At 44.3% G+C, this 14,818-nt stretch overlaps 1 protein-coding gene across 3 annotated transcripts; it reads right to left on the bottom strand.

Moving 5' to 3' along the window:
• RDH12 (retinol dehydrogenase 12) lies at positions 1-12,217 on the bottom strand. 3 transcript variants are annotated; one of them, XM_073997603.1, is made up of 7 exons: positions 11,708-12,217; positions 10,095-10,213; positions 9,434-9,589; positions 8,533-8,637; positions 7,505-7,714; positions 4,875-5,064; positions 1-705 (listed from the first exon to the last, which is right to left on the bottom strand). In XM_073997603.1, exons 4-7 carry the CDS (start codon positions 8,594-8,596, stop codon positions 603-605), a joined length of 567 nt encoding a protein of 188 aa, XP_073853704.1. In that variant the 5' UTR covers positions 8,597-8,637; positions 9,434-9,589; positions 10,095-10,213; positions 11,708-12,217; the 3' UTR covers positions 1-602. The 3 variants fall into 3 exon arrangements, with proteins under 3 accessions (XP_073853704.1, XP_015309824.2, XP_065403576.1); XM_015454338.3 differs by having other exon boundaries at positions 12,001-12,217; XM_065547504.1 differs by lacking the exon at positions 7,505-7,714 and having other exon boundaries at positions 12,001-12,217.
• Positions 12,218-14,818: the final 2,601 nt, after the last annotated feature.

The following is a 14,818-nucleotide window of genomic DNA, read 5'->3' as shown; positions in this document are numbered from 1 at the left end:
TAAGATGAATGCAGTCTTTATTTTCTCTAAAATTTGAAAGGTAAAGGGAACACTTTACAAAAAGAAACCATCTGCATGATTGAAATGGGAAGGTCCAGGTGAGAGGAAGGAATCTACTTGACCAGGGTTAGCCAGGATCTTTGTGTGTTGGTCCAGACTCCAGGGTGGTGGCAAATAGTTTTAAAAAGAAAGAGGTCAACCAAGAGTTGGATTGTATAGCCCCTGGAAATAGGCGGTGATGATGCTCTTCTTGCCTCAGCTGAGCATCTGGTGCTGATGAAGGAATTGACCCAATTTCTCAGGCTCTTCTGCCACCCACATGCCCAGCCGGGGATCTACCCAGTCCTGCTGCCCCCAGAGGGTTGCTGACTCTCCAGGTCTTAGAGAAGAATGCTCTGTAGGTATCCACATCTCATGCAATAAGCCAGTCTCACAAGAGTGTGAAGAGTGCAAACATTCCCAGAAGGGTCAAGAGGATCAGAGCAGGCAGGATTCGCAGCACCAGCCAGCCAAGAGGACAATCCTTTAGGGTTGGCCTTCTCCTTGGTCCCCATTCATTATGGCATAGATTGGGCCTGGTAAAGCTGCGGCTCTTCCACCAGCTACTCCCACCGGATTCCTAGAAGCTCACAGCTGACATTCCATAGGCGCTCAGCTGTTTTGTTATTTCGGGCCCTTGGAGACACCCAGGTCCTCTTGCAGTCACTGGAGGGCAGAGGAAGACGGTAAATTCCAGGAATGAGAATTAGCAGTCTGGAAATCTTTATGGTCCCTTTCTCAGAATGTTTCTAAATGTATAAAATACAATATATGCCAGACTCAAAGAAACTAATTATATAAAATGCACTCTAAGAATATGTTAAAAACAAATTTGTGATATAGTAATACACAGGCTTATTTATTAATGTATTCTATAACAAGATCTAGTACCAGGTCTAATTATCAAAAGATTTCAAAGTAGTGGCGAGCAGAAGTGACATTCTAGGATACCTGCAACAACTGCAATGTGATATGAAAATATTTATAATTCTATTGACAAAGTCACAGGTATCACTACTACTACTACAGTTCAGTGCCTACATTCATAATTGAAGAAAATGCCAAATCTCAACTGGAGGTTAAACTAAAGATGAAGTTATTTTCCCATCCAAGTTCACAGGCCCCTTGAATTCTGTTGACAGGCCCACTTGCATCATGAACCCCAGACCAAGCCCTCCAGATTTGCTTTGGAATGAGCAGGGGGCCCGAGGACCAGAGGGATAGGGGGTGGGAAGAGAACACAGTTCTCATCATGTTTGTTTGTTTGTTTGTTTTTAATGTTCCTTTTTTCTAATTATAAAAGCCCTGTAAAACAGTTGGAACATGCAGTGCTGATAAAAGAAGAAAAGCCTATCATGGCTGGGCATGGTGGCTCACACCTGTAATCCCGGTACTTTGGGAGGTTGAGGTGGGCGGATCACCTGAGGTCAGGAGTTCAAGACCAGCCCGGCCAATATGGCGAAACCCTGCCTCTACTAAAGATGCAAAAAACAATTAGCTGTGTGTGATGGTGTGTGCCTGTAATCCCAGCTACTCAGGAGGCTGAAGTAGGAGAATGGCTTGCACCCAGGAGGCAGAGGTTGCAGTGAGCGGAGATCATGCCACTGCACTTCAGCCTGGGCAGCAAGAGCAAAACTCTGTCAAAAAAAAAAAAGTCTCTCATTCAGTTGCTTTCTGTACAGTCTTTTTTCTTTGTTTGGATATAAATAGAGATGTAGTCTCTCTCTCTCTCTGTCTCACATAAAACCGGGATCATACTGTGTCTAGTTTGAGGAGGATTTTTTTTTTTTTTTTTTTTGAGATAGGGTCTTACTTTGTCACCCAGGCTGGAGTCCAGTGGTACTATCACGCTTCACTGCAGCCCTGACCTCCCAGGCTCAAGCCATCCTCCAACCTCAGCCTCCCGAGTAGCTGCGACTACAGGCATGCACCACAATGCTGGGCTAATTTTTTGATTTTTAGTAGAGATGGGGGTCTCACTTTGTTGCCCAGGCTGGTGTGGAATTCCTGAGCTCAAGCAATCCTCCTTCCTTGGCCTCCCAAACTACTGGGACTACAGGTGTGAGCTGCCGCACCCAGCCTTAAATTTTTTTTTTTTTTTTTTTTTTTGAGACAGAGTCTCATTCTGTTGCCCAGGCTGGAGTGCAGTAGAGCGAGCTCAGCTTACTGCAGCCTCTGCCTCCCAGGTTCAAGTGATTCTCCTGCCTCAGCCTCCTGAGTGGCTGGGATTACAGGCATACACCACCATGACCAGCTAATTTTTTGTATGTTTAGTAGAGATGGGGTTTCACCATGTTGGCCAGGCTGGTCTCTAACTCCTGACCTCAAGTGATCCACCTACCTCAGCCTCCCAAAGTGCTGGGATTACATGCATGAGCCACTGCACCTGGCAAAATGTTTAAAAAATAAAAAACACCTAGCATAAAAAGATAAAAATCATCTTTCACACTCTGCTTGGCTCTCCCTAAAACTCCCTGGAAGTAACCACTACTGCCCAGTGGCTGGGTGTCCCTCCAGACTGTTCTCTCTATGTATAAATAATCATATAGTTTTGTATTCCAGTTTTTTTCCTTACAACATTATATCACTAACATTTTTCTATTAATTACGTATTATATAAAAATATGATACTTAATGACTGTGTATTTTATCACATATTTAAGGCAGCAATGTTAAACACTTAGACTCTAGAGTAGCAACTGTCCAATAGAAACATGACAGCAAGGCCGGGCGCAGTGGCTCACGCCTGTAATCCCAGCACTTTGGGAGGCTGAGGTGGGCGGATCACTTGAGGTCAGGAGTTCGAGACCAGCCTGGTCAACATGGCAAAATTCCATATTGACTAGAAATACAAAAACTAGCTGGGTGTGGTGGCGTACACCTGTAATCCCAGCTACTTGGGAGGCTGAGGCAGGAGGATCCCTCAAACCCAGGAGGTGGATGTTGCTGTGAGTCAAGATCATGCCATTGCACTCTAACCTGGGCAACAGAGTCAGACTGTCTCAAAAAAAAGAAATATGATGAGAAACACAAATGTGAGCCACATATGTCATTTTGAATTTTCTAGCAGCTATATTTAAAATGTAAAAAGAAATTGGTGAAATTTATTTAGTAACCTTTAATTATACATTAATTTATTGAGTTTTAAATAAACACTTTATTTAACCCCAAAATAGCAAAATCATTTTAGCATGCAATCAATATAAAAAATGAGATATCTTTTATCTCATTTAAAAATGTAAAATGAGATAATTTACACTTCTTTTTTATACTATAGGTTGAGCATCCCTTATATGAAATGCTTGGGGCTAGGCACGGTGGCTCACACCTGTAATCCCAGCACTTTAGGAGGCCAAGGCAGGTGCATCACCTGAGGTCAGGAGTTCAAGACCAGCCTGGCCAACATGGTGAAACCCTATCTTGACTAAAAATACAAAAATTAGCCCACATGGTGGTGGGCACCTGTAATCCCAGCTACTCAGGAGGCTGAGGCAGGAGAATTGCTTGAACCCATGAGGCAGAAGTTGCAGTAAGCCAAGATCATGTCATTGCCCTCCAGCCTGGGTGACAACAGTGAAAATCCATCTCAAAAAAAAAAAAAAATGCTTGGATCAGAAGTATTTTGGATTTTACGTTTATTTGAATTATGAAATATTTGCATTGTACTTACCAGCTGAGCATCTCAAACCCCAAAAATCTAAAACCTGAAATACTCTGAAATCCAAAACATTTTTAGCACCAACATACAACTCAAAGGAAATGCTTACTGAAATATTCCAGACTCCGAATTTTCAGATTTGGGATGCTCAACCTGTATGTCTTCAAAAATCTGGTATTATACTGCATCTCAATCTGGACTAGCCATATTTCCAGTGCTCAATAGCAACATGTGGCTAGTGGCTACCACATTGAATGGCACAGCTCTAGAGCCAGATTGCCAGGGTGTAAATCCCAGATCTACCACTTACAAGCTATATGACCTTAAGCACGTTTCTTAATTATCTTGTGCCTCAGTTTCATGTGAAAACTTGGGGTAATGTTACCTGCCTCACAGGGTTGTGATGATTATATGAATTAATACACATTACACACTCAGAACTGAGTACCAAACACATTATAAAAACTCAAGCAACATTAGCTATTATCACTTATCCATTCCCCTCTCATCAGACACTAAGATTATTTCCAATGCTTCACAGAATAAATACTGCACTGATGAAAACCTTGAACAAAGAGGGACAACAGAGCAGACAGGGCCGGATTCTGTCATGGAATCGGAAAGAGATTTCACCCTGCGCTTCCCTTTATTCCCAGACTCTAGTTGCTCATTGAGTTCATGATAAGATTCAGCACTAAAATTTCTACATCTATATTTCAACAGATAGTGCCAATCTTGGCAGCATTGAGGGACAGAGTTCACACCGAAGAGAGAGGACATTCCCCCACACTTTGTGCTAATTGGTATTAAAAAATTCATGAATCAAGTGAGCCAAAAGCTTAAAGAAGGAGAAAAAGGATCCAGAGGGTCTGCTCACATTCTCTCCATGGCATAACCAACAGCAACAGTCTTCTTTAAAAGCTTTCAGAAAGCTGCAAAGTTTACATGGAAAAGTGGCACACAGGTATAAAATAGAGCCAGAAAAGCAACTCTTCCCAACACATAAGTTTGTAATGTAAGTTTCCTTAACAAAGCAACAGCATTCTGTTTGCAGGCCTAACCCAAACCTGGATTGCATCATCAGGAACAAACTTAGCTGCTCAGGATGCACAGCCCAGTGAGTCCTACACCGCCCATGCGCACAGGTGGTGGAGAGAACCGCACTGCCTTCACACACCTGAAGTACTTGCCACTCAGTGGCTCCAGGCCCTCAGCCAGGGCGCAATGCAGGCTGGTCTGCGCTCCCTCCCGCGCCGTCTTGACAAAGGGGGAGAAGAGCCGCCAGAGCAGGCAGAGCAGGGAGGAGTGCCGGACCAGCTCTGAGCGGACAACACCTGGGTGCACTGCGTAGGTGGTGACCCCGGTGCCTAGGACAAAGAGGGCACAATTAGATCAGGGACACACTCTGAGCCCAGGAAAACAGCTTATCTCCTGCAGCAAAATACACAAGTGAGAAAGAGGGACTCAGGAAACATAACCCCCGGATTCAGCAGGTACCACTCCTGGCCAGGCGGAATTTGAACAGGAATGAATTGATCTCTTTCAGAAAGATCTATAGCCTTCTCAGCCTTCTATGTTCCAAAAGGAGTGCCTGGTTCAAGATCCTTCTATTTCAATGTTTTTTTTTGTTTGTTTTTTGTTTTTTGTTTTTTTTTTGGTTTTTTTTTTGAGACGGAGTCTCGCTGTGTCTCCCAGGCTGGAGTGCAGTGGCGTGATCTCGGCTCACTGCAAGCTCCGCCTCCCGGGTTCACGCCATTCTCCCGCCTCAGCCTCCCAAGTAGCTGAGACTACAGGCGCCCGCCACCACGCCCGGCTAGTTTTTTGTATTTTTAGTAGAGACGGGGTTTCACCATGTTAGCCAGGATAGTCTCGATCTCCTGACCTCGTGATCCACCCGCCTCGGCCTCCCAAAGTGCTGGGATTACAGGCTTGAGCCACCGCGCCCGGCCTCAATGTTATTTTTATACTGTGGCTTTAGTACTAGTAATAAACATGACAACATGTAGTGAGCAGTATCAATTATTGACAGTGGTATCTTTATCATTTCTACAGGAGGAATTTAGGGGTAGCAGTCTGATTGGAAAGTGGTGGGTAGGACTTTATTTTGAGCTGCATTTGCCTGCCAAGCACATTTTATGAGGTATAGGTTGAGGGATGGTGATGCAGATTATGGGGGTTAACACCCCCCCAAGATATCCCTGGTGCCATCACTATTTTTCAGTACCAATTATGTGCCAGGGCTATACAACATGCTTTAAATGTATTATTTCATTTAATTCTTAAAGAGGCTTGTGAAATAGAATATTTCACAATATTATGATGCCCATTTACAGCAAAGAAAACTAAGTCACAGAAAGTTTAAGTAAATTGCCTAAGGTTATACCTGGCAGAGTACAGGGCCAAGATCTGAACTCTGATGTAAAGTTAAAAACATGGAATGGACTGTCTGCATTTGAATACTGACTCAGCTAGGAATCTTCCTTGGGCAAATTTCTTAATCTGTCAGTGCCTGTCTTTTCGTATTTAGAGTGGGGGAAAATAATAGCACCCACCTCACAGGAAAGTTGGAAGTATTAAGTTAAGATGTGTAGTGCATGGCACACATAAACCTCTCAATTATTATTGTAATTGTTATTGTTTATTTTTATGATTACCGTCTTCTTGTTCTATAGGCATTCTGGAAGTAAAGATCATTGTTCCCAAACTCTGGTTTATTCACAGTAACAAATGATCCCCTAGATCTGCAGATGTCAGAGCCAGCAGCTCACCTAATGCTCCAGAGGGGCACATAATCATTAAGGAGTAAGAACCGGCCTGACCTGATTTTACAGCTGAGAAGATGAAGTCAGCAGAGGTTAAAGGGGCACATCCACATCCACATCCACATCCACATGAGGCTATAGCATGTGGTAGAGCAAGAGCTTGGACCCAGGGGTCTGAAATCCAGCGCTAACTCCCTGAGTCCAGGCAATGGCAGCTATGTAGCTCAGATCACCATGTGGACCTCAGCAAATGGCACCCAGAAGGAAGCACCCTAGGTTTAAAGCCGAGCACCCACACTTCAGTTCTGACGCCCTCACCTGCCATATATTCTTCAGCTGGCCATTTCCTTGGACCTCAGTTCTGCTCTATAAACCTGTTACAAAAGGCCTCTGCCACCAGATCACCTGAGATCAGGAGTTTGAGACCAACCTGGACAACACGGTGAAAGCTCATCTCTACTAAAAATACAAAATTAGACAGGTGTGGTATTGCGTGCCTGTAATCCCAGCTTACTCAAGAGGCTGGACAACACGGTGAAAGCTCGTCTCTACTAAAAATACAAAATTAGCCAGGTGTGGTATTGCGTGCCTGTAATCCCAGCTTACTCAAGAGGCTGATGCAGGAGAATCACTCGAACCCAGGAGGCAGAGGTCGCAGTGAGCCAAGATCGCACTACTGCACTCCAGCCTGGGAAATAAGAGCGAAACTCAAGTCTCAAAACAAAACAAAACAAAACAAAACAAAACAAACAAAAAGCCTCTGCCTGTTGCAAAAAGCTATTGTGAAAATCAAATGAGATCAGAGATAAGATACGACATAAATACAAGGTAACTTTATGAGGTTCTTAACCCCTGTTTGATTTTAAGCTCCCTGGGGGCAAGGACTCTGTTTTTACTTCATTCATAACCTCATTCTCCTTAGTGCACAGTGCTATTACTGACACGTGCATGTTTGACAGCCTGACTTCCCAAGTTTTTGTGGACCTCTAATCTGGTCTGAGGACTGTTTTTGCTATTTTAAACCTGATCTTTTCTCCAGACTTACCTTGGAGCCTCTTCGCCAGCTCACGAGTAAAAAGTATATTGGCCAGCTTGCTGTGGCAATAGGCAAAACCCCTGCTGTAGCGCTTCTCGCTCTGGAGGTCGTGGAAGCGAATCTTGCCAATGTGGTGAACCACCGAGGACACGTTAACCACCCGTGCAGGGGCAGACACCTTTAGCCGCTCCAGGAGCAGGTAGGTGAGGAGGAAGTGGCCTGTGAGGAGAGCCAGTTGAAGGTGGAACGGCAGCTCAGGCTCAGCATGTGGGAGCCGAGAGGACTTCAGTGTTAGCTCACTATCTTCTGGGTGTGAACCAATTTTGATGCCATGAGTAACTCTAATGGTCAATTTGGTCTGAGTTTGTGGATTCCTCAAAGCAAGAGCCAAAGCTGGACTACAAGTAAGGCAATCATACTTAATCTATATTACTTTGTACCTCTGCCCTTGACCCACCTGCTGGCTTCCTACTCCCACTCTGTCCATGATCGCATAACTAGGGACCCAGGTACACTTGTGTATAGACAGAGGGATAGAATAGTCAGGGAAGATAACATCTGCTTAGGATCAGAAAACACGTTCCATGCTCTCCTCCCTAAAGTCTTCGCCTTGAACGCTGAACCCCAGCCTGCCTTGTACCTCAAGTTCTCAAGGATTGCCTACCTCCATGGACCAACCTATGGCTTGGTTGGCCCTCATGTAGATGTGACCCCTCCAGCCAAGCCCAGATTCCTGCATACCCACAGGCCTGGCCCTGCCTGGCAAGTCTTGTACTGCCACTGCCCCATCCAAGAATGACATTCTTCTCCCTGGTATTTCCTGAAATTTGGGGCTTCTTAATGGTATGGGTAGGAGGATCTCACTTTTTTAGACTGATCAGGAGAGGTACAGCGAACAACAAGCCAATGGGTCCAGTCTATTGGAATTCCTAGGCTCTATGAAGGCCCCTGGACATTCTCCACATTTACACAGGGTCATCTTCCTAAAGAAAAGATAGTGGGTGTACCTCATTTTTTAGTCACCCAAAGATACTTACCCAGGTGGTTGACTCCCAGGTGGGTTTCAAAGCCATCAGCTGTCTTGGAATATGGACACATCATTACTCCCGCATTGTTGATCAGGATATGGAGCTGCTTTTCCTCTATAGGGCACAACCAAGGAGATCCTGTGGTTAGCAAGGAATCCCCTGGCTGCCTGTCATAGACCTGCATAATTGCCCCTTCCCTTTGTTCATTAGTTGTCTTTGTTGGGGTAAGATTTTGATAGGAGTCACTTGCTCTGCCTCTTCCTTTTAAAACAAGGTATTGCCTCAGCAGTCAATAACTATCCTTCATTTGGATCTATCTCAGTGACATCCAATAAGCATTGTCACTGGGTTTCTAATGAGTAATTTTAGTTACTATTATCTTCCTGGACATTGTTCATTCATTTATTCAGCAAATGTGTACTAACTACCAACTCTGGACCAGGTGCACTCTGCTGGGCACTAGGAATCCAGTGGTAACACAAGCCAGACATGGTCCCAGGATGTCCCTCATGGATTTCATAGTCCTTGGTAGAAGTTGGTCATTTTCCAAGATCCAGAAGAACTTGCCAGCAGCACAACTTCATCTCATGCCTATGGCCACAGAAGGTTGATTCTCAGGATGAAAGAAGAGAGTGGCATTGTGGCCACACCTTGATGCCAAGGTGCAAGCCCAGACAGGGAACTGACACCTCCAACATTCCCACTGCTGAGGCAAAAAGACGATAAGGATCCTGCCCAGTCTGTCTACCCACCATGCTCTTGCCAATTCCCTGTCCTGCTGGTTCATGTGGCAGAACCTGTCTAGTGGCATGGATCATGGTTCTGATGTAAAGACCATAGATGGTCCAGGATGGAGCAGCCACTCCCATACCCGATTTCCTGCTTTTCTAGTTACCCATCAGGACCTCACCTGCCAGAAAGGCCTCAGCAAAGGCTCGGATAGATTTGGTGTCTGATAGGTCCAATTTCCGCACCAGCACCTGGGAGTTCTTTGTATCCACTCGGATTTCACTGGCAGCAGACTCCCCCTTCAGTACATCTCTGCAGGCAATATAGACTCGGGCTCCTGGGTCCAAGACAAAAAGAGAGCAGTATGTTCATATCCTAGGCTATAAAAGAGGTACAGTAAGTGAGCTTGGGACCGGTGGACAGAGCATTCATTCTTCCAGCCCTCCCTCAATGGTAGAGTGGCCGTATTGCCACTTTGGGCTTTTCACAGTAATTCAGTCTTCTTGCTGTCAGTTTAATCCCGGGCTGGGAACCTGGTTCCCAGGTTTTACATTCTGATATTTAATGTCGCTTAGTATCTCCTTTTAGAATAACTGACTTGGCTATACACAGACATCATTGTTTTCCTTATTTTATTTAATAGAGAAGGAGTAGGGAAGAAGCAGTTTATTGAAGGCCACAGTGTAAGTTGGTGTCACACTTGGACTTGAATCCTAGGTTTCTTGAATTTCTAGTCAGAGCCCCCAAGCCTAGGAGGAAACATAAAGAAATATGGACAGAGGCCCCAGTGGAAAGAAGGGTGGGAGGCATGGCCCTTTGGAGACTAAAGGGGAAACACTTACCTCGGCTAGCAAGCTCTCTAGCCGTCTCCTTGCCAATGCCTGTGTTGGCGCCAGTGATCACCACTACCTTCCCAGGAAGCTGCACATTTGTTCTACACACTCCACCAGCAAAGAACTTCCTATCAGCAAGGGAAACAAGAGCGTCATGTACCATCCTTCACTAGCTCACACTAAGATACATTAAAAAATAAATAAATAAATAAATAAATAAATAAATAAATAAATAAGCTATCCAGTCTCAAAGAAGGATATCTTTAAGTTGCAGTCAGGAGACTCATAAAAGCTAATCTTCATGGCGCAACATTTTTCCATGGGGCAAGGTAGTCGCCTGTTCAGCAGTGCAGGTGGGAAGGTCACTTGCCCAGAAGCCACAAATAATCATATTAGCAAACAGAGTAAACGCTTTAGTCAGGGCCAATGGAGATTTTCCTTGTTAGATAATAAATACATCTAGCTCTTATCTCTAGAGGTTCCAGAGGAAAGCTTTCCCCTCTAACCTACATTCAAAACATACGCATGATAAACATTAGCGGAGTCAATATTCAGTAACCGTTATCATGAGTAACTGATGAATAGCACTCTGTGGTGGGTGATACACAGGTACTGCTCTTAGCACTCTGGGGGATGGCATACACGGGTACTGATCTTAGGCTGCCTCTCCAGTTTTAGGGAGTGGGGCATTTCCAAGGCTTTCAGCCATTGTATTAGAGATTTCATTCTGGCCAATGGCAAACAGAAATAAAATCTCCTTTTTTCAGATCTCTGGGCAGAGAGCACTCTTTTACATGAAATTGACTTCACAGGTCCCAAAACAGAATACAGAGGAGCAGAACTAACATTTCCTGCACAACATCTGACTGCCAATTACTAGGCTAGGCACTTTCCATATGTAATTTATTTTAATCCTCTCAACTTCTCCAGTATTATTTCCACATTACAGTAGAGAAAACTGAGGCTCAGAGAGGTTCATGTCACATACTGGTGGCAGAAGTGGGACTTGAACCCAGATCTCTATGGAGAACCTAGAATAACACTGCCCTTGGTAGGTCCATTTAACCTCCTTTATCATCAGAAATTTTTTAGGCTGAGCCCAGTGGCTCATGCCTGTAATCCCAACATCTTGGGAGGCCAACGTGGGGGAGGGTCGCTTGAGCCCAGGAGTTTGAGAGCAGCCTGGGCAACATAGTGAGACCCCTATCTCCACAAAAAATTTAAAAAGTAGCTGGGTGTAGTGGCACATGCCTATATTCCCAGCTACTCGGAGGCTGAGGCAGGAGGATTGCTTGAGCCCAAGAGTTCAAGGCTGCAGTGAGCTATGATCACACCAACGCACTCCACCCTGGGGTGACAGAGCAAAAATAAAAAAGAAGAAATTAAAAAATTCTCCACTTAGAACGCACATTTATTTGACACCTCTAGAAATCCCACAGCAAAAGAGTCATCCCAAAACACTAATTGAGGGTAGTCTTAAAGGGAAGAGAGTTCGTTTCATTCCCAAACTACCTGGTACTTAACAGCATGACAAGCCAGCAGGGCCACCTTGAATAGGGACAGAGTCTCTGAATTCTTCAGAGACACCCAAAGGAATAAAATGAAAAAGCAAGGACTCCCACCTAAGGTGTCTGTTGAGCTACTTGACAGAGTCATCCACGCAGCCTTCCGCTGGCAGTAGAACTCTCCCCAGAGCTCAGGTGGGGCCAGAACTCAGCCCCACCTCTACCCAGCTGCAGATGCTTCCTTCTGGTTTTCCACCATGGTAGCCACAGCACCCCCTTCCTTTCTGCTTTTCCTGCTCTGACTTTCTCTCCGTCAGCCTCCTTCCCTTTCTCTTCTTTCAGCACCTGAGAACCGGCTTCCAGTGCAGGTCTTTGTAAACGATTATTTGAGTTGCTGAATTAAGACAAACCTGATGGATGGAGCTACCACATACAGGAACGAGAAGAAAGAGGTGAGCAGTCCCAAGGTGACCAGCATCCTTCCAACTTCTGTAGCTGCTGTTGCTTTTGCTGCTGCTCCAGCTTCAACCCCAGCTCTGGCTCAGGCTCCTGATCTGGCTCCAGCTCTTGGCTGCTTCTGCTGCTTCTCTGCTCCTCTCCGTCCTGGGTGCTCAGCAGCAGCCTGACTCTGAGCAGAGCCCAGAATCCTATTTAAATCCGAGAGCTGTCAGAGCACAGCCTGCTGGGAGATGTAGTCCTGGCGGGGAGGGGACGGAGGCAAGGTTAGAAGCTTACTTAGGTTTACTGGCAAAGAGAATGTGGGTAAACTAAAGCAAGTACCCCCTAAATCCCCCATCCTCAATTGTTTCTCTTCTCTAGGAAGTGTGTTCTCCCAACCACTGCCACCCCTACTGTATGATGGACTGTATAGAATATTTCTAACTTTAGCCACAAACCCCATGATGCTTAAAATACCGGTGGATTAAAATAGGACAGGAAGGAAACTCCCAGAAGAATGGCGAGAGAAGTCAGAAGAGCGATTAACCTTAGGGAGGAGGGGGCAGTGACTGGGAGGGAGATGACTGGAACCCCTGGAGGGTTGAGAGTGTTCTGTTACTTCATCCGGGTGATAGTAGACAGGTGTGCTCACTTTGTGAAAATCTGCTGAGTCATATGCTTTCGACTTGTGCAGTTTTCTGCAATTTATAGTATACTTCAATGAAGTTAACACACGCACATGCATATTACAAGGAAAGGGTGTGGTGTTTAAGTGCATGGACTCTACCGCTGAATCTATTTAAAAGCTCCATGGCCCTGGGCAAGTTACTAAACCTCTCTGTTAACTCAGTTTTCTCACTTCTACAATGGGCATGATTATACATATATATAGTTTACATATATATAGTTTATATATATATAGTTTACATATATATAAAACCATATATGATATATATATATATCCCCACTTGTTTTAAGTGTTCAATTATTACATTGGTGGAAAATGAAACTAGCATATGCTAAACAGTGTATAAGAGTCAGCAGTTATGGTTAGCTGTTCTGATTCCTATCTCCCTTGCTTTACTCAAGGCCATGGTGTAGAAAAGGGAGCGATGATGAACGTGGGTGGTGTTTCAGTTGAATGCTATTGATGAGGGGAAATACAAGAAAATGCTGGTAGAGAGCTCAAGGTAGGGGAATCACTTGAGGCCAGGAGTTCAAGACCCAGCTTAGGCAACATGGTGAGACCCTGTCTCTACAAAAAATTAGCTGGGCGTGGTGGTGCTTGCCTGTAATCCTAGCTACTTGGGAGAGTGAGTAAGGAGGATCACTTGAGCTCAGAGGTCAAGGTTGAAGTGAGCTAGGATCATGCCTCTGGATGTGTGTGAGATGGGAAGAGGGTAAATGGGATTCATTGCCCTTCCTCGCTCTGTGTTCCTCTCTTGGACAGGAGAATAGGCAAAGAGCTGGGACAGGACCCCAGGAATAATTTCCCAGTTCTTTCCCTTCCTGTGAAGCCAGAGGAGCCTTCAGGAATACCCATGCATGAAAGAAGACTTCTGTGGCAGGCAGGTGTTCACGTCCTTATTCGTCAATTCATCCTCAACACACACTTACTGAGTGTTTCTCTGCACCAGGAATTGTGCAACATACTAGGAAGACACATTTCTGCCCCTGGGGAAACCCATGGACCTGACCAACAGAACAAGGAGTGATCAGATCATTCCCAGCAGACACTTCTGGACTCAAATCTAAGATCTTTGCATTTATGAAGATGATACTCACCTTATCTTTAGCTTGTCCAGGAAGCAGAGAGTCCTTAAGAACAGCATGCAGTCCTCTGGAGAGAAGATATTAGAAGCACCGTAAGGCATCTAGAATTACAAAAATATACAAACACTTTGCTAAAATAAAATGTTAAATATTATAATCTAAAAACCACCATCAGATCATTGATAAGTTGTACCAAAATGTTAAACCATACTATTAAGTCCAGGTACGTGAATAGACAGACACATCAATAGAACAGAATGGAAAGGCAAGAAATAGACCCAAATACACATGGGGATTTAGTAGCACCTAGGTATCCAGTTGGGAAAAAGCAAACTTGATCCTTCCAAAATTCTAATAGCTCAAAGACATAAATATGAAAAATGAAACCACTGAAGTATTAAGAAGAACCACTGGACACATTTTTAGGGTAGTAAGACCTTTCTAGTAAGACAGGAAATCAAAAACTAAAATTTAAAAAATGAGCATGACAGAAACCATCATACACAAGGCAAGATAAATGAGAAACTGGGGGGAAATATTGATAACAGGCTTTGAAGACAAGAGACTAATTGGTTTAGTAGATAAAGAACACCTACAACTCAATAAGAAAAGGAATAACAACCCAATTGAAAGAGCAGTTTACAAAAAAGGAAATACAAGTGTCTCTTCACCCTCGCTCATATGAGAGATGCAAATTAAAATTACGCTGGGAGCCACTTTTCACTTTTCAGATTGCCAAAGGTCAAAAAGATTGTAGTATGATCTACTGGCAAGCATGTGAAGAAATAATGCGGATGCATTGCTCGTGGGAGAGTCCATTGTTACAGTCTCTGTAGAGAGAAGTATTGTAATGTCTAGTAAAGCTGTGCATGCACTCATTCACCTAAACATTCTACTACCATGTATTTATAAGGTTACCATTATAGCATTGTATATAATAGCAAAAGTTTGGAAACCTCCTAAATGTCCATCAATAGTAAAGCCACATAATAGATAGTATACAGCTGTATAAAAAGA

The sequence above is a fragment of the Macaca fascicularis genome, chromosome 7 (genome assembly GCF_037993035.2).
Source record: "Macaca fascicularis isolate 582-1 chromosome 7, T2T-MFA8v1.1".
Taxonomy (NCBI): Eukaryota; Metazoa; Chordata; class Mammalia; order Primates; family Cercopithecidae; genus Macaca; species Macaca fascicularis.
The sequence above is the reverse complement of the archived record's forward strand: the minus strand, read 5'-3'. Positions and strand labels throughout refer to the sequence as shown.